Here is a 19,412-nt window from a genome sequence, read left to right as displayed (position 1 = left end):
AAATGATGATGGGATTGAGGAAATGATTAGGAAGAGGAATGTTTGGCGTTACAGTTACAGACAGACCGTCACTTTCAGGCTCTGACTCTTAGGTCTGGTTTGGGGCCCACCCACCCGCACGCGCAGCAGCTTACTCTCGTTGACTTGTGCTGTTTCAATTCAATTTCTTCCTTATCTCAACCACCAAAAATTATTTAATTAAAAAATGATAAGGAAAATAGAGTCAGAAATTATGCCGACGGAGGCACAATTCCGTCCTGCCCACCGCCACCTCTCCCCCCACTCACTCTCTTGCCTTTTCCTTATGATTTTTTTATATATTATTAAATTATATATCGATCATTTGGTTGTTGGTGGAAAATGAATTCACCCCTTTGATTATTTTAGGTCTTGTAAAGCTGAATCTTCCATCATTAATAGTATCAAATAATTTCGAGATGAATGCGTTTTTCGGTTGCCCAAATTTTGACCTGTAGTTGAATTATTTAAGAGATAATTACACCATCAACCCTTAAATTTGTGTGTTGTTAAATGTAATTTTTTTATGATTTGAAATTATATCATGATACTTCTGATATTAATTGTTTTTATTAGAAAAATAGATATTCATTGTAAAGTTTATAAAATTTGTTGATATAAGTGAAATTACAAAAATTAAATGAAAATTTATATTTATTGTTAATTGACTTATATAAATTTATTTTTCAGTAATAAATTTCATTGTAAAGTAGTTTTTTTACTGATTTACAGCATTCTAGCTAGCATCAGTAGAAAACCAAAATCAATGAATAGTGAATTGCCCCAAATAAAGTGCCAAATTTTGTTAAGGTGAAATAGGTTTAGCTCATCATTACGCTATTTTCTTTTCTTTTTTTTCTTTTGCAGATGGCAAATGTATGATTATATATATCAAAATATTTGTTTAATACATGAATATATATAACTAAAAATAACGAAATAAATTATAATAAACTCATTTCAAGTAAGCTTACATTGATGGGAAGGTTCGGCACCTTGATATCAGCTCTTCGCAGTGACCTCGAATTTATTCATACAACTCCAATCGTAACCACTAAAAAAGACATTATTGCTATCAGCATATTATTTCAACTGGGTACAAATTAAATAACCATTTGTGGAAATTAACTATAATATATATATATATATATAGATATAATGATGTTGGTGAAATTAGGCACCAAAGGTTTTGCTCTATTCTCCGGCAACACATTGCAAGTTGTGTGCGGCCTAAAAACGGAGCTGAATTAAATCTGGGTGCATGCCTCGATATTAATCCACCTGCATCACCCATAATTAATTCATTCACTTTAATTAATCATTTCTTTGATTAATTATTTATATGTATAATAATACATGGTGCTAAATTTAAATCATTTGACATTAATCATGTACATAGAGCCTACCTGTCAATTAAAATCAAGATATACATATAATGAATTAAAATATTATTGCAATATTATAGCCACTCATGTAAAATACACATGAAAGCCCAAGTAGAAATGATGTAGAATTATGAGATTGTTTCGTCTAAAAATACACATACATGGCCATCATAATGTAATCAAAATACGCATACATACACGATGATTGCTAGCATATATTTTCAACATTCCAAATCATAAAAATCCGAGGATGTATGTATATATGTACTTGATGGATGTAGCGATCCTTGTACGTACGTTATCAATGATGGTGGGCGTATATTTAATTTTGAGAAATACAGCAGAAGAAATTAATTCATTGTAAGATGATTAGAATGGTACGTAATTAATCAGATCAAAGAAATACATATACACGTGGTAGGGCGTGAGTGGACCATTAAATTCCATGTCCGATGATGATGACGGATGGATGATGGTCCTCCTCCTAGATAAAGTGCTGTTTGGAGGGGGCACAAGTTGCATCCATGTACTGATGACAAATATTGAAACCCTATTATATATGTATGTGTGTGTAGTTGTTTATGTTTAATTCCACACACACAACACACAAACAACTGGTGTGGTATGTGATTTAGATGATGGGGTTTCTGAATTCAATGTGGTGGGATTAGTCACTGACATTGACTCCCCCACTATATATTTCATCATAATTAATCGCCACATTTCCCTTCTTCCTCATCAATTCTCAACATCTAATCTTAATTTTTAATTTCAATTGCATATCAAATTATATATTAATTACCTTAAATTTATTGTTATTAATTAAATCCTGGAGCGTGCTAAGTATATATATAAGATACTATTAATTTGTTTTTTAATGATTTTCTTTTGAATCAATATATATCTCATTTAAAAATATATTAATTAATAATTTAACATTTATAACTTTTAATTGTTTTACGGTGCAAAAAATATATATTTTAAAGTTTATCTTTTTAAGGTGATTTTTAGTGCTTTAAAAAAAAACAATAGATTGATATGCTTAAATCAATAATCATATTTACAATATTTAGTAAGCAATGCATTAATAATTTTAAATTAATTAATAAATTTAAAGTTTTCCTTTTCGTAATATATCGAATAACTAATACATTATATGACTGCGATAAGTAGACAAATTACATCAATTTAATAAATAATTAAGGAGGAAAATTAGTATTTTTAGTCCCATAAATTAGGCCAGTGACACTTTTGGTCTCATTCATTACGGGATTAATACTTTTAGTCTCATAATTTATAAAAGTTAGCATTTTTTATCTTCATGCACTTTTTCATCTACAATTTAACAATATATATCATGTACCTAACACGTTGCCGATAAGTATTTTGGTTAGAAGAAAAATTGGCCCTTTTTTCAATAGTAACATATGAGTGCTTCATTTGACCTACTTGATTCACTTGTAGAAGATATGATTCTTTGTGTTGTTTCTACTTGGTTTCAACTTATAGAAATATGAGAAATATATGATTCAATTTTTGTGAGAGAAAAGAGAAATCTCTACGTTTTTTGCCCTAATTTCCTTCAATATTTATTTTTTTCCCTCAAATATAGCATTATATTTTTCTCCAGAAATGGTCCCAAGTTGGAAAATAATCAATTTTCTCTCCAATAAAAAATACTACGATCACATGTTAGGCATGTGCTCTACACCTTAAGTTGTAGACAAAGACCAAATATCCTAATTTTTGTAAGTCATCAGATTAAAAATGCTAAGCCCATAATGAATGGAACCAAAAGTGAAACTGGCCTAACTTATGGGACCAAAAATATTATTTTCCAAACTAAGGACAAACAAATTGAAATAATTCATATAAAGTGAGGTAAATACCCGCACATCCGGTAGTACTCAAACCCATGACCTAAAACTTGATCTGTGAATCTCAATCTTAACCTTAATTAACCACTAAGTTAAGACATTATTGGTCAACAAATTTAAAGTTAAACCAAAAACAACACACTACTATTAAAATATCTAACATTTTTTACAATTTCAAACTCACAATCTCAGTTATTTCTAGTGTTAAAGGAATTATAGATGTACATACAATTTTATGTATGTTATTAAGTCAAAAGTAATTAATCAATTACATATATAGGATGTGGAATACATTTGTGCATGGTTGTTGGTCTTAAAATAGAGTGTGAACTAATTGTGAAATTGCAGTTGCCATAGGCCCCTAGCTACTTATGATTATCTTTATCTGTCCACACCAGGTTTAACATGTAATTTTTTTTTATTTTTTATTTTATGCGTTTTGAGGTGAAAATTATATTTTTATTAATTAATATCTTAATAAATTGAACAATCCATTAATATTTTATCAAATCCATCATAATAATAAAATAAATTCGCACACATTTGGTGTAACTCAAAATCATGGATGATCTAAAAAATGGAGAGACATGTCAAGTATTTGTCAACGAATTAATGAATTTCTACTCCTACAACATTAATTAGCTTAGCATTTTGATTAATTGTAAACCGTGATAATTAATAGAGATAGCTTACAAACTCTCAAGAGTTACTTATTATTATTTTTTATTAATCAGTTAATAAGAAAAGTGTTTAATTGTTAGGTTATACCACTGCAAAAAATATATATATACCGACGGAAAAAATGATAATTTTAATATTGTCAATCATTATATATACATATTTAATAACAAAAAAATTTATGCTTGTCACAATAATAATATGAATAGATTGATACTAAATACAATTGGTAATGCATATATAATTATTTAAAAAATATGATTTTTTATTATTATTAATTATTATAGTTAAAAGTAAAAAATTCTAGCGAATATTAATTAACTAGGCTACGCGATGATTATGAATCATTATATTTGCAAGCGATGCCAAAATATTTGTCACAACTAAAATCTATGACAAATATTTTGGCCATAGATAAAATCATAGCGAAATTTAATTAACCGTGGTCGCACCGATTTTGTTTGATCGTTGTAGATATTATTGATTTACAAGATGAGTTATAGTATAAAGAATAATTAATTTTTTATAATGAGTGGCAATCTAGTGACAATAAATTATTGTTATATTGTGTTGTCATTAAATTTATAATTATAGATGTGCCCTAATTACATAGCGACAAAAAAAAAATATTATCACCTAATATATACTTTTTATGAAAATTTAAAATCGTAACTTAATATTTTATCACTAATATTATATTTCATTGTAGTGTACATTATTGTTAATTATTGTCATAATCTTATATATAAGGTTATCTGTGACGTGTAAGCTTTTGTCTCGTAACGTCAATGGTATGTTGACTGGACACTGTCTAAGAAAGCTTATTTCTCACGGTTACCTTTTTCAATTTTCAAACTACTGATGCAATTATAATTTTGTGGTAGATAAATAAGAGAATAAAAGCACTGCCTGGAACGACAAAGACCAATAAAGAAAAAAAAATCCATCTCTCTGTTTCAAATTTATTATTTTTTATAATTTCTTAAATTATTTTTAATTAACATAATTATATAACAAAAGGTTATGTAAAGAGGCTGTTTTATTTATTTATTTATAATTGGCTGGGCAGGGAATTTGCTTTCAAGATGACTTTGTCCTTCCTTTGTCAAATCACTGTGTCAAAAAGTCAACCACGAATTCTGGTGATTAAATTTTTTTGACTACTATAAATACTGCGATGCAGCAAATCGGTCTCATTTCAATTTTCATAAAAATTCAAGACCCCTAATTAGCCCATCGAGAAAGAAAATTAGAGTCTTCAAGCACAAGCACCTGATCATCAGGAAGTTGATAGCCATGGCGGATGAATTCCAGGTGGGAAGTGGGAACTGGTGGGATACATCAAGAACCAGATTTGATGCTGGAACTACACCACCAGCTTCCATTTCTACAACGTTGAATGCCATAGCAAGCTTCGGATGGACAGAAATGGAGGACATGAAATCCCGGTCGTCCATGGATTCTGGGCCGGCTACCGGTGGCTCCCTGGTCTTGCAAGGCGGCCATGATCAGTCCTCTGCCGCTGCTACAGGCGGCGGTTTGGGCAACCTCAATATGCAGATGGTGGGGTTAGGCCTTTCTTCTCAGGGCATGGACTGGAACCAACCTCTATTGTTAGTCTGTTTCGAGTTTTCTGATGAATGTTTTTTTTTTTTTGTTTTCAATTTTATGACATGAAATCATTATGGGCTTCGTATATATACTGAAAATTAATTGTTTCTTTGTTTTTTGTTGTTGAAGAGGTGAAAAAGGTGAAAGCAGTTTTCGTTCCATGCTTCAAGAAGATTTGAGTTCAAATACTAGCAATTTTCAGCAGGAGTCCACGGCGGCGGCGGCCGCTTCTCAAGAACACTGGCGACAGAAACTATATGCCGGCGCTTCACCGGAGGAATCATCAGTCAGTGATTTCAAGCAAACAAACCGGGGTTTTTCGTTAGATCAGCCGCAGTTCAGCTCTCAGGCCAGTTCAAATGATAGCAATTCAATAACATCCCAGAATCTGATTACCGGTTTTCAGGTGGATGCTGCCGCCCCCTATGGCATGTTACTTTCTGATAATCAGCAGCACTACCCATACCCGTCCAGCGGCTACTGCGCCAACGCGGCCGAATTGATACCATCCTGGAATAAATTCCCGCAGTTCTTGAGAACATCGCCACCAAAACAGCCGCCACCGGCCAGCGGCAGCCATTTGCATTTCACAAACAACGCTGCCTTCTGGAACGCATCCGCTCCTCCTTCCACCACTGATGGCCGATCGAGCTTTTTCCCGGCCATACAAACGCAGAATATTCGCACAGCTCCATCCTTCGATGAAAAACCAAAGGTATACATAAATATATCCAAAAAATTAAGGGTTTAATTAAAATCTTCTTTTGTTTAATTGCATAACATTCATGACGATCACGAACTTTTCATAATCTTGTGCTTGTAATTTTCTACAAAGATTACATCAGAGACGCGGGATTTGAGCACGACGACGAAGAAAAACAGCACGGAAGCATCAAATAAAAGGCCCCGAAGCAACGAAACGCCTTCTTCTTTACCAGCTTTTAAGGTATAATGCTGTATGATTAATGAATTAAGCTTAATTGAATTAGAAAAGGCTGGGAACAGCTTAAATGATCGAAAATGTATAATTAAGGATGTAGCTTTGTTGTTGATTAGGTGAGGAAAGAGAAGATGGGGGACAGAATAACTGCACTTCAACAATTAGTCTCACCTTTTGGAAAGGTAGAGAACTTCTTCAAAAAATTTCATCACTTTTTCCCCGCAAAGTGGATTCCAGTAATCTGCTTTTTTCTGATTATTAGCAACAGAAAAACTGCTCATTCTGACATAAACATATTTCATCAATCTTTAATTTCTCCAGACTGATACAGCTTCTGTGCTGTCCGAAGCCATTGAGTACATAAAATTTCTCCACGAACAAGTCAGTGTAAGTCTCTTTCTATATGCATCAATATTTTTTGATTATTACAAATTATATGAAATATTCATTTATTTATTATTTTCTGAAACATTTTCCAAAAATAGATATAACTTATAATATTAAAATCAGTATTATTAAACTTGTGACCATACGAATCAGAGTTTAAGGTATAATTGATATAAACAAAAACATTTATGAAATATTGTGAGAAATTATACGTACTATGTACAAAGATTTAGCAGCATTAATTAGTTCACGTTTACTAATGATTCATTTTGTGTAAATATCAGGTCTTAAGTACACCTTACATGAAAAATGGAGCTCCCATACAACACCATCAGGTTAGAGCTGTTTCTTGATTGATAATTGCTTTGCTTGCAACAATTAGCATAAAATTAGTATTGTTATTGCATTCTTAACTTTCTTCTTAATAGCAGAATTCTGATAAATCAAAGGATCCAGAAGGAGGCCGTCAAGATCTTAGAAGTCGAGGGCTATGTCTAGTACCGGTGTCCAGCACCTTTCCGATGACTCACGAAACAACAGTCGATTTCTGGACACCTACATTCGGAGGAAGTTTCAGATGAGGAGCAGCAACGGATTAACCAAATTTGGATTTCCAATCAGGGTACTACTCTTATCAAACCCTAACAAGGTAGGACGTGATAAGATAGGGAAAAATGTACCCTGGAAAAGGAAAAGAAATGCTGAAAGAGAAAGGGAAAAGTTAGGATGATAGAGGATATATAGCAAGCTTGCTTTTGGGGCAGTGGGAACAGGCAAAATGATGATGCAGCCAAGGCCAAGATTAATAGAATTATCCCATTGCTATGCAACTCATCGTGTAATTAATTAATAATTCAAGAATTAATTGTAATTAAGGGACGACATGGATTGATCGATCAGGATTAATGATCATGATCAGCACAAGATGGGTTGCTGAAATTACGCAGCAAAAGTGTAGATTATAGCTAGATTAGGAATGAATTCTTGTTGCTTGTACGTACGTACGTAGCTTAAATTAAGCAGCTTTTGGTGGTGTACATGTTAATTTCTATAATCAATTCAGCTTTTTTCTGCCCTACTTAATTGTTTATGATACTTCAAATCTGCTAATTTCTGTAGTACTGATGATGATACTGATTTTTGATTAATAAAAGATGTATATATAATTATGTGAGTAGAGGTGGCCTATATATATATAGTGTTTAACTTTAATTAGTTTTTGAGAAAGGAAAGGAATAATTTGAAGCAGTAGAGTGAGAGTGAGATAATTTCAGCTTTAGAATTGTTTATTTGTGTGGAATATGTTAGTGGAAGTGAGAAGGCGACCCGTCGGGCCCTCTCCTTTTCAGGGTTTCTTATTATACATATTCTTTCTTCAATGAGAAATTAAGGGAGAATTGGATCGTATCATTATCTTCTATATATATATACACATCAATACCCTAGCTCATTAATTGGGTACTAAAGCCAATTATTAGGGATTAAAGCATTTTGGGTCCGTAATTTGGGTCATTTGGCGCTTTTCTCCTTTAATATTATAGAATAACGTTTTTGTCCTGCACGTTTTCACGATTATAATCTTTTTTATTCACCTCCAGAGGATGACCTCTGACGAAAAAAGGATTGCAATCGTTAAAATTAAAGAGATGAAAGATCAAAATACTACCTAAAAAAATTAAAGAATAAAAATATTGGCAGAAATAGACCAATAGCAATAAAAGTCTCAATTTTAAAATATTATGTGAGAAACACATGTATCTTTCCGATAAGAATTATAAATTTCGGAAAAAAAAGAACTAAAATAAAAAAAATTAAATAGATACAAAATTACAATGCTACTCTAAAAAATTAAAAAATAAAAACGTGAAATAATTTAAGTTACAACACAAAAAATAATTTAAGCCGATTATTAATCACCCGAAGATATCACTATACAACACTTGCCATATATACACATATGAACGACAGAATTTTTGGCCAGCTTAATTATAAAATTGGATGAGTTCAGCTTCAGTTAAGTATGACATTCACAGACCTTATAGTTAGCTAGATTCCGTAAATTGTAAACTAATTCTTATAATAATATAATACATTACAAGAAAAATTGATTATTCCCTATTACTTATTAATGAGTCTAGTTCAAACATTATGGTAAATTAATGTAAATTTAAGTTTTAATTTAAATTAATATTATTAATTAAAATGAAACTAACTCCTCAATATTGAATATATTGTCAAATCAAGATTGTGTTGCATCAGATAAATCGACCAGTACTCGAGCTCCCAAAAAAAAAAAAAAATTGTCTATTTGTGCTCGCTACCGTAGCCCTCTGGGAGCGTCAACGACACTTCAACTGCAGGACTAAACTGATTAACCCAATCGCTGATATGTGCTCTTATCAATCTTGGACTTGCAACCTTCCTTTCTGCTCGGTTTAGTGAATGTCTTCTTGTTCCTACGGTACGGATGGTTCGGGGGAAGAAACTATTTGTGACAGTCAAAGTAGTCTTCCTACCGTTCTGCAGATAGAATACACGTGTCTTCCATACAGACTAGACACTCCATAACACCAGGGTACTCCATCTGGACGCCATCCCATAATCGGGTAGGTCGTTTACAATCCACATCAAAGCAACGTGCATCGTGAATGTCTCATTCTTCGCATTATCGTGCGTCGATACACTCATATGCCACAAATTCTACAACTCCTCGATCAGTGGCTCCAAATAAACATCGACGAGACGCTTCTGATTCGAAAAGCCAAAGATCGCCATCGTCAGGAATATATACTTAGAACTCATGCACAGACCCGGTAAGAGATTATACGGTGTAAGTATAATGGACCAGCATGAATTCGTAAGACTGTACTACCCATGTGGTGTAAACCCATCCATGCACAAACCAAGTCTAACATTACGGGGCTCTATTGCAAAAAAGGGATATGTCCGGTCAAAATACCTCCATGCTTCTACATCGGACGAATGGCACATAGATCTCTCCTCCGTTTGATGGTTGGCATGCCACGTCATATGATCGGCGGTGATTTCTGAAGCATATAACCTTTGCAGGCGAGAGGTAATAGGCAAGTACCTAAAAATGACATGGGGTCTTCTTGCGGTTAGGATTTCGCTCCCTAGTTGGCTTTTACCGAACTTCTCCACAAAACTTGCAGTAGTCCAAATCAATATCTTCCTTCCAGTACAACATGCAACTATTCTTACATACATTAATCTTCTCAACAGATTAACCCAAATCTCTTAACAACTTCTTCTACCATAGTAATCCTGGGGTATGGTGTGATTGCAAGGCAATATATGATCAGCCCATTGAGATATTTGATCATATCACTCAGAAATATGACCCTCGATATTGATATTCACCAACTCAGCAACAACCCTTAATTGAGATTGGGTGTTCCACAACGACTGTTCGACAGCATGCACTAAATCGTGAAGTCGATCTGCCAATCCAGACACATAATCATAGAGGCCCCCTACCGTAATATGAACTAGGCCCAGCATCAGTAGGACAGTACCTCGTAGCATCAACAAGCGCATCATCCTGGTTATAATAAGAAAATCAGAAAGCCGACGGGACTGGATCAAAAATCATCTTCTGCTCCCAATCCATCTGCGCCGCATCACCCCAGTGTATATTGGCACTCTTCTCCTCAGGAGCAGCAAGAGTTTGTTCCTCCTGCAAAGGGGGCCCGGTGATGGCCTCAAAGTACTCCTACACCCTCTCCTCGCCATGTAAACTCCGACATAAAATCTTTCATATACAAGTCAAAATTTACCTCGTTCGAAGTTTTGAAAACTTCATTTTTAATAAAGTGTTCCAAACAGAGTTACAATATTTTACCATTTAAAATTTGGACCGATTTTTTTTGGAATGAAAATTGTAAATTTGTAATAGTTTTTTTTTTTTTTTGAACACATCTAGTAACGATTCTGCCGTGCCAAAAAAATAACACATAAAAAATAAGGATCATGACGTCATCGACCACCTTCCATCCCTGTTAAGTGCCAATACCTATTCCTAAATAGCACATGCTTTGAAACAATTGAGTGATCCGTGCCAAATTTTACTATTTTTTATAGTACACATATAATCTGTATTAGCTATAGTTTAAATTCAATTATGGTTAAAGTACATATTTGTAATGCTTAGCATGATGATAGCACATGTCATGAATTTTAGTTATAAATGGAAATGTTTGGCTTTGCGTGCTAAAACATCTGCCCATAACCATTATGAATTTGTATGTAATTATTATTTATTATAATTTTTTAACTTTTAATCATAATAATCAATCATAACAAAAGAAAAAAAAAAGATGATTAGTGTGTTTCTTATATTGATATTTACACATATGTTACATATCTAGAAAAGCAACAATGTCTTAGGACCAAATTTAAATGAGAAAAAAATAAACCAAACATAGTTTTAGTTCTGTAATTTATGATTTTTGTTATGTAAGAATTAACTTTTGTAATTTAATGTTGTAATTTTAAATTTTTGATAATTTTAATCCTTTTCTATCAAAAATCTTAATTTAATTATGTCATGTACAAACTAAAACATCAACATTAAAAGATTAAATTACAAAAATTAATTTATTCACAATAAAAAAATCACCCCGTAAATTACAGGACACTAAAATTGCATTTGATATGGGGTAGGAATGAATTGGTTATGATTTGAGACAGGTTGAGGCACAAGTAGGTGCAATCAAGCACCTAAGATCCGGAATATCAATTTGTTTAAAGTGACATATATACAAACATATTATCTTTGCTTAGAAGCATAAATGAGCACAAAAAGAAAGCATCAACACATTGAATAATATATATATTAATGATGATGATTAGCCCCCATCCAACACCATCACATGTGACCAAATTCATCACTAATTAAATATAATTATCTTCCCAATAAACTATGTCCGCTAATTATTTTTGCTTTTCCAGTGTTGATATATAAAAGGAAAATTTATATTTTTGTCAAAGTAATTATAAATTGTTAGTAATTTTGTTCCTATAATTTATTTTATTTATATATTTAGTCTTTTGCTTAATGAATTTCATCCTTAATATCTCACGTTTGATTTTTTATTTCTAGCAAATTTAGTTCTATATTGACAATTTTAATCTTAATGGTCTATAGTTACAAGACCAAATATGAGATTTACTCCAGTAAGAAGGAAAAAAATTATTAATATAGGATTAAATTTGCTAAAAAAATTAACCAAAGTGATATGTTCCAGCTAAATTCATAAAAAAAAAAAAAAATGTGCAAATTGAGTAAGTTGCAGGTTCAAAAATTTTAAAGACCAATATATAGTTACTGGACTAAAATTATAATTTTACATATATAAAAATTCATATATATGAGGAATATGTACTTTTAGTTGGCGGCAATATCGGTAGAAACCGATGATTCCAACCCAACCCACTTAGTTTCGAGTTGGGTTGGACTTTATATTTCTCAATATGAGTCCAATATGATTTTTTTATTTAATTTAAATAGGTTGTTTCCAATATATGATATATGATCTTTTATTTAATTTATTAAAAGTTAAATTAGTAATGTTATAGAATTCATTAAAGATATTAGCATAAATTATAACCATGAGTTCATTATGGGTCTTATATGAGTTTGTGATAAATTTTAAGTGAGTTATTAATGGGTTCTGTACGGGTCGTAAAGGGTCTTAAATGGGTTTTATATAACACCGGTTTAATTAAATAAATTTATTATTGATCGAGTTGACTACATACCACTAACTAATTCCATATTTTCTGACTTCTTTCACATTTTTTTTATAAGAAACAAATTTATGAAAACATATTAAATATGTTTTAGTTTAACTTAATCAAATTTTGTTGTAGCATGGATGGTTGGTGATAGGTTTTAATGCATCCAAAATATGGTTTAATTGCTTAAATTCATTGCTGATTTAATTGTATATTATATCACTAACTACTTCTGTATTTTTAACTTTTAGCATTTTTTATGGGAAACAAATTTTCTAAAATATATTTAGTAATTAATATTTTTTAAATTAAATAAAAATAAAAGGAAAGTGAAGGACTTTATAAGATAGTCAAAATTGCAATTCATATGTGACTATATAAAATTCTTTTTCTTTCTTTTTTGAGTAAATCGACAGTACATGATTATATTATGAATTTCAATTAACATATCAAATAATAATAATTTATAATGAACTAACATGTATGTTAGATGTAGATAAATAACTATTATTATTACGATTGAAAATTCACAATTAAATTCTATAAATAATTATGAAGAAATTAATTGCATAATTATTCTTCTCATGATTTGCTTAAAAAAATATAATATTTTGTATATGTACGAGTTTTTTATTTTATTAATTTAATAAATAAATCAATATACAATATTACTTTCCAAAAACATAAATAATACAAAATTTAGTGGTATTATTTTATAAGTGTATTAAGAATAAGATTATCTAAAATTGGAAGAGAATTTTTTAAACATTAAATATAAAAAATAGGTACAACCAACATGACCTATTAGCAATTCAATGCATTTTGAACCCATTAATCCAAATTCATTTTTAATTTAACCTATTTTGGATTCAATCAAAACCTGTTGGGAAATTTTGACCTAGGATCAACATTGGTAGGCTCAAACTCACAACCCCAAACCACTCAGCTTGGATGGCAACCCAAATTGCTGCCTTAGCCCATGTCCATACCTCAGCCCATTGGCCTGATCGGGCCCACCAACCACACCCTTTATCCGACCTGACCCGCTACTACATATGTTGCCCTAACCCTAATTTCTCCCGCCTCTGTTATTTTCTCTTCTTTCTTCTTCTGTCTCCTCGTCTTCTTCCTTCTTCCCTCCCCTCAATTTCTAGCCTAACCGTCTTGCCTTCTTTCCAACATAAATGTTCCTCCTCCTATGTATACTTCCAATGGCTCTTCAAATAAAAATGGCTTGGAATTCTTCTTAGTGTTGGTCCTTTGAGGACAAAGTCTCTTAGTGAGTGTTTTGGCTATGGGCTTTTCATCGGATCCAAATTCCTAAGCTGTTTCTCTTTTTTTTTTTTTTTTTCCTACTATTACATTTTCTGCAATATCCTTTGTCAATATTCTTTGTTAATTAATTCTGTAATTTTGGATTGCAATAATTATTTTGATCTCATCATTACTGGGATAAATTCCCAACAAAATCCATTCATTTGATGCCCTTAATTTTAAAAAATCAATTATAATTACATCATGAATTTCAATTATTAATTATAATTAATATACACCACCTATGATCAATGCAACAACTATTGTTACAACTACTGTTCATCATCGATTCTTGTTCTTCTTGTCGTATAAATATCTTATAGCTGGTCGGGGTACGGTATTTTGAGTCGACGTTCTCTTCTAGTTTTCACCAGTAACATGGTGTGAAATGGTAATTAACGTAAAATTGTTATAAGTGGATCTCAAAATTATAAATAGTTAAGTTTTTCCACTAAAATTTTGATTGTACGTATTTATTTGATTGCTTTGTGTTTAAGGAAAATGAACATAAATTTTGACATATAATAGAGAGAAAAAGATAATACACTAACATAAAAAAAAATACTTTTAAAAGATAAAATATTAAAAAAAAAACCTAGTAAAAGACGGGAAAAATAAAAAATTAAATGATTATAAATAATTAAATAAAGATTAAGTTTTTTAATTTACAAATAATAGAACTATGGAATTTTTTTTTTTTTTTTTTGAAAGTGAAAGTAATGAACTATTATTCTTTTTTGAATAAGTCAATTACAATCATCAATATCAAGTATCAATATTCAACAACTATCAATGACAACAACAATTATATACTATTCATCAATATTAAATAACTATATATAATTAATATCTATTAAAGTAGAATAATATACCACAAATTGATGAATCTAAACTCACAATCTTAGAGACACAAAACCTCAACCTCATCAACGGAGCAAGGCTGTATCAACGACGTTGACCGATGGCACGACGTCAGCCAAGAATTTTGAGCCCAAAAGACGGGCTTCAACTTATATTCTACTCAGAAGAGGAAGACAATATACCGCACTCACCAACAGCTTTAAATTTCAATGCTAATTGCCTTTTGGACTATATAATTAAAAAGTCAATCGGATAAGTTTAAAATATTTTAAAAACACTTTGGTGTTAACGTTAATTAATTAAAAGATGGCTTTTAATTAATGCCAAAAAAGGTGACAAGAATAAGCCCAAATTGCAATACGATCAGTCAGTTATGTCGAATGCAACTTCAGCTAATGTTGCAGAATGGATAATAGGATGTAATGAATTTGGTTATACCATGTTGTTTCTACAAATATTTGACATTGGAATAATTGCTGTTTTTAACAGAACACATAATCATAGAGTATTTGCAGAACAGAGCCAGACTTACATGCGCAATCTTATCGAATCGATTGTTTTAATGAAAAAGAAAGAATCACAAGAATGCAAATAGTGTAGTTGTATATGGAAGAGATCATCAGGCAGCTCCCTTCAGTTTCTTGGCAATGGTGGCGATGTACTTACCTTGGTGGAAAGCCTGCTGTAGCTCGAGGTCAGATGGCTGTCTTGAACCATCACCGGCATAGGTTCCAGCACCATAAGGACTTCCACCTTTTACTTTCTCCATTTCAAACATGCCAGCTCCAAATGTGTATCCGATGGGAACAAAGATCACTCCATGGTGAACAAGCTGCGTAATAGCAGTCAATCTGCAAATAATCACAGAATTGAGGAAACCAAGCACTAGATGAGTGTTATAGACTCCAAAAGGGAAAAACAGCGATCGTTGGTGATAGTAAATTCTGTTATCTGCTAAGGTAAAGATCCAATCAGCAAGCAGGGACTTACGCCGTAGTTTCCTGTCCCCCGCCTTGAGAGCCAGTGCTGTAGAAGATCCCGGCAGGCTTGCCGGCGAGTTGCTGAGTCCTCCATAGGCCTCCAGTAGCATCAAGAAATGCTTTGAACTGGGCAGCCATCATCCCAAATCTCGTTGGAAAGCCAAACACGAAACCATCAGCTTCGGCAAGTTCACTAGGCATGATCACGGGTATTTCGCTCTTTGGAGGAGCACTCATTTTTGTTAGAACCTCATCTGGCAGTGTCTCAGGGACCTATTCCATACAGAATATGTAAAAAGCCCCTAAATTTTCTTCAGTGAAGCTACTCATGGAATCATCTTTAAGAAGGGAAAATAAAAGAACTGAAACATCATAAAATGAAGAGGTTATCAGCATGGTGCTTCTTCAGAGATTTGTACTCTTTAGCCAAGAAAGAAACTAAACTTAGGACTTCAGGGGAAGTATAACAAATGCCAAGAACCTGTGAAAGCTTCAAGCTTTCATATCTGTTATTTAGAGTAAGGAAAACTTCATCTGGGAGCTTGAATCAGTAGTATTTGTGTGTTTGGGGGTTTCTTCTGTTTTGTACATATATTCAGTAATTTAGTCAAGCCATGCGTATTTCAGTTAACACTCATTATGGTGTAATATTGATTAGAAGTCTTTATTTAGGATTTTAGTTGCTGACTGAGTTCAAACTTAGTCCATCTTGTTCAGGTATAGGCTTAATTTGTTAAGCAGTTTCCTGTTGAAGTCCAAATCCTTAGTCTCTCCGTAGTACTTCAACATTTTTACTCTATTTTAGGGAAGGGGGCAATAGAGTAGTGAATCATTCCAAAAGTTCTATGAAACAATCGAGACAAGCAGCGAAAGAGGCATATGATCTTTAATCTAAATGAAAATGAGTTCAACACCATCATCTTATATGGCAAGCATGCTTCTTTTTGCTAGTGTATCCATTTGCAGAATATGCAAATGTGAAGGGAAGATAGTTCACACCTGCCATAGTTTTGCTTCAACACCTTCAATAGATGAAGCTCCCTTCTTTATCTCTTCAGCTAGTTTCTCCACATGTCCATACATCGAATAGTACCTAAAAGGGGTTAAAGCTTAAGTAATCTGTACTCGAAATTTTGGTTTGACTTCTGACTAACTATATGTTAACACCAGAATCAATAATGTGCTCATGCTCGTGAATTATACGTCGGAGTCATATTAGAACTTCAGCAGCAAAAGAATTGATAACATATTGACTTATGCAGATGACATCCCATCACAGCCAAATTCAGGGGTGTCGTTTTTGGATGTAAAGGTGTCAAATCACCAACATTCCCTTGTGTACCGCAGATCATGAACGAATAATGACTTCTCCATAAACGACCTTTTTCTTAGTTGCTTAGTAATTATGATTAGAATTCTTTTGCTGATTTCGTGTGAAACTTTGACTCTTGACAACCGCATATGTATTCCAACTATGACTGACTTTACTTTGAACAAGGAATTTAAAAGTTGACCAACAGATAAAATTAGATTTTCAAGAACTCAGACTTAAAGAAATGAAGTTTTCTGAATTTGCTGAACGGAAATCAATATGATTATAACAGCTGAAAACTAAAGATGCTTTCAATATAATTTATCTAGATAATCACATGAAAACCTGGGAAAGAAAAGAAAACAAATCTGACTAGCTCATGATCATCATTGTCAAGACACAAAAGTTCAGCCAAAACGTCAGTCTTCAATTTTTTAGGCTATCATTATCCCCAAGAAAAGAAAAATCACAACCAAACAAGAGACTACAATAGGACAACTCTTATATTTTTCATGGCAATTCATGAAACGACGTAATAAACCTCAACCAACTTAGGTAAATTCTTCCTGTTCATTCAGATTTCTGGACTCGTTTAAGCAATTCATTACTGCCTTCGCCTGATTAAATCCAAGAGAGTTCAAAGAAAAAAATAGAACATATCGTTATAAACTAAACCCTTCAACCACACCAGAAGCTTATCAGTAACAAAGCAGATCCAAATTCCAAAAACAAAAAAAACAACATACAACAAACACAACCCGCTTGAACTATCAAGAATTCAAACAGTTCTAACAGTACTGTGTTCCACAAACAAAATACTCATAGTACCATATAAATTCTGATCATGAACAGAAACATAAGACAGAGCGAGAACACAAAATTCAGTACTTACACAATGTAGACTTTGGTCGCCATTGGTAATCCAACTGCTTTCTCTTTCAAGATTTTCTCTTTTCCTGGTGTTGAACAAATACAGAGAGAGGGAGCTGATGAACTGGGCCTCCCTATTTATACCGCCACAACCCCTTTAAACTGGTAAGCAGTAATTAGTGATCATTAATTTGATTAATCAAAACCTAATTGGTTTAGTTAGAGGAGTAAGACATGGACGACCTCGTTGAATTTGAATTCAACCCCAAGTCGTCCGACCAATGATGATGATGGGGTTGTTGCACGCCCATCATTATTTTCACTTAAATGATATTATATTTGTGTAATAATGTGGGATGTTCTAGATCATGCCCTGCTTTCATCATTTTTGCATCTCCTCTAAGAAATCCTAATTCAGTTATATTTATATTAATAAAGATAAATACAAAAAATAGTTGTTAGATACTTTATATTTTTATCAGTAGATGAAATTAGAATGAGTATTGAAATTTAATTTTTAGAGTTATAATCAATTATACTATAAATTAGATTATTGAACATAATTTCAAGATGCCCTTGATTGATCTATGGATTGAATAAATTTGAAATCTTTTATAAAGTAAACAAAAAAAAAATGAGAAAAATCGTTGTAATAAAGAAAATGAAACCATGTTTGGTGGGATAAAGGAGATAGATAATCAACATATGAATTAAATAAGATACAACTAAAAAAAGTGTCGATGAATAAATGAAAATTAAAATAAATCTTAAAAGGGTTTCATATACTTTTTTTTAAATTATTATAAAAGAATTTATTTGACTTATAATAACTCAATAATATATTAATTGGAATAAATATAAATTTATTAATATCAATAAATTTAGTAAATTTTAATTGACGAAGTGATTTATTTATTAGACGAAAGTAAATCTAGAAATACTAAATATAATTTTATGAATTATAAGGAATTTATGTGTAATTACTCAAAGCTTGACGGAAGGACAATATAATTATTTCTATTTATATAATATATATATATATAAAGATTATATTTCCCTTCAATTATTACAGGTTATAATATTTTCTTGGGGTTGGTGTAGATTAGAACAAATAGTGGGTGTCAATTATTGGAAAGTGGAGGTTCGTGGTTGGATTGATAATTGACTTTTGGTTGGGTTTAGGTACGACAAGATATATGCACACATGCCTTGGTGCTCCACACCTATAACCTGTTTTTCATAAATTCTAAATTAAGCATAGTCATATTGTCTTAGTTTCTTATAGAAAATTTTTGGGATTGTTCACTAGCACATAAGCTGGGGAAGGGGAGGCACTTGTTTTATTTGAGCTGAGGAATTATTTAGTATCTCTCTTATTTGTCTTTAAGGTGGCAATGTGTTAGCTGAAGGCGATAAGAATGT

At 32.1% G+C, this 19,412-nt stretch overlaps 2 protein-coding genes across 2 annotated transcripts; one reads left to right on the top strand and one right to left on the bottom strand.

Annotated features, from left to right (window-relative positions):
* The first annotated feature begins 5,161 nt into the window (after positions 1–5,161).
* On the top strand, positions 5,162–7,974 carry LOC105175130 (transcription factor bHLH123). Its single transcript, XM_088876046.1, has 7 exons — positions 5,162–5,571; positions 5,699–6,284; positions 6,405–6,515; positions 6,626–6,691; positions 6,831–6,896; positions 7,181–7,231; positions 7,328–7,974. Exons 1-7 carry the CDS (start codon positions 5,255–5,257, stop codon positions 7,475–7,477), a joined length of 1,347 nt encoding a protein of 448 aa, XP_088732172.1. The 5' UTR covers positions 5,162–5,254; the 3' UTR covers positions 7,478–7,974.
* A 7,274-nt stretch (positions 7,975–15,248) lies between these two features.
* LOC105174791 (NAD(P)H dehydrogenase (quinone) FQR1) lies at positions 15,249–18,281 on the bottom strand. Its single transcript, XM_011096982.3, has 4 exons — positions 18,013–18,281; positions 16,808–16,901; positions 15,819–16,081; positions 15,249–15,679 (listed from the first exon to the last, which is right to left on the bottom strand). Exons 1-4 carry the CDS (start codon positions 18,033–18,035, stop codon positions 15,448–15,450), a joined length of 612 nt encoding a protein of 203 aa, XP_011095284.1. The 5' UTR covers positions 18,036–18,281; the 3' UTR covers positions 15,249–15,447.
* Between the last annotated feature and the right edge of the window lie 1,131 nt (positions 18,282–19,412).

The sequence above is a fragment of the Sesamum indicum genome, linkage group LG12 (genome assembly GCF_026168435.1).
Source record: "Sesamum indicum cultivar Baizhima isolate 11 linkage group LG12, ASM2616843v1, whole genome shotgun sequence".
NCBI classification, from domain to species: Eukaryota; Viridiplantae; Streptophyta; class Magnoliopsida; order Lamiales; family Pedaliaceae; genus Sesamum; species Sesamum indicum.
The sequence above is the reverse complement of the archived record's forward strand: the minus strand, read 5'-3'. Positions and strand labels throughout refer to the sequence as shown.

What these genes read in the sequence shown, in the direction of transcription:
- LOC105175130 (XM_088876046.1), top strand. Translation starts at nt 5,255, where the DNA reads ATGGCGGATGAATTCCAGGTGGGAAGTGGGAACTGGTGGGATACATCA. An exon ending in TAGTCTCACCTTTTGGAAAG is followed by an intron (nt 6,692 to 6,830) that starts GTAGAGAACTTC and finishes TAATTTCTCCAG; the next exon opens with ACTGATACAGCTTCTGTGCT. An exon ending in TTCTCCACGAACAAGTCAGT is followed by an intron (nt 6,897 to 7,180) that starts GTAAGTCTCTTT and finishes TGTAAATATCAG; the next exon opens with GTCTTAAGTACACCTTACAT.
- LOC105174791 (XM_011096982.3), bottom strand. Translation starts at nt 18,035, where the DNA reads ATGGCGACCAAAGTCTACATTGT. An exon ending in TTGAAGCAAAACTATGGCAG is followed by an intron (nt 16,082 to 16,807) that starts GTGTGAACTATC and finishes TGTATGGAATAG; the next exon opens with GTCCCTGAGACACTGCCAGA. An exon ending in GGGGGACAGGAAACTACGGC is followed by an intron (nt 15,680 to 15,818) that starts GTAAGTCCCTGC and finishes GATTATTTGCAG; the next exon opens with ATTGACTGCTATTACGCAGC.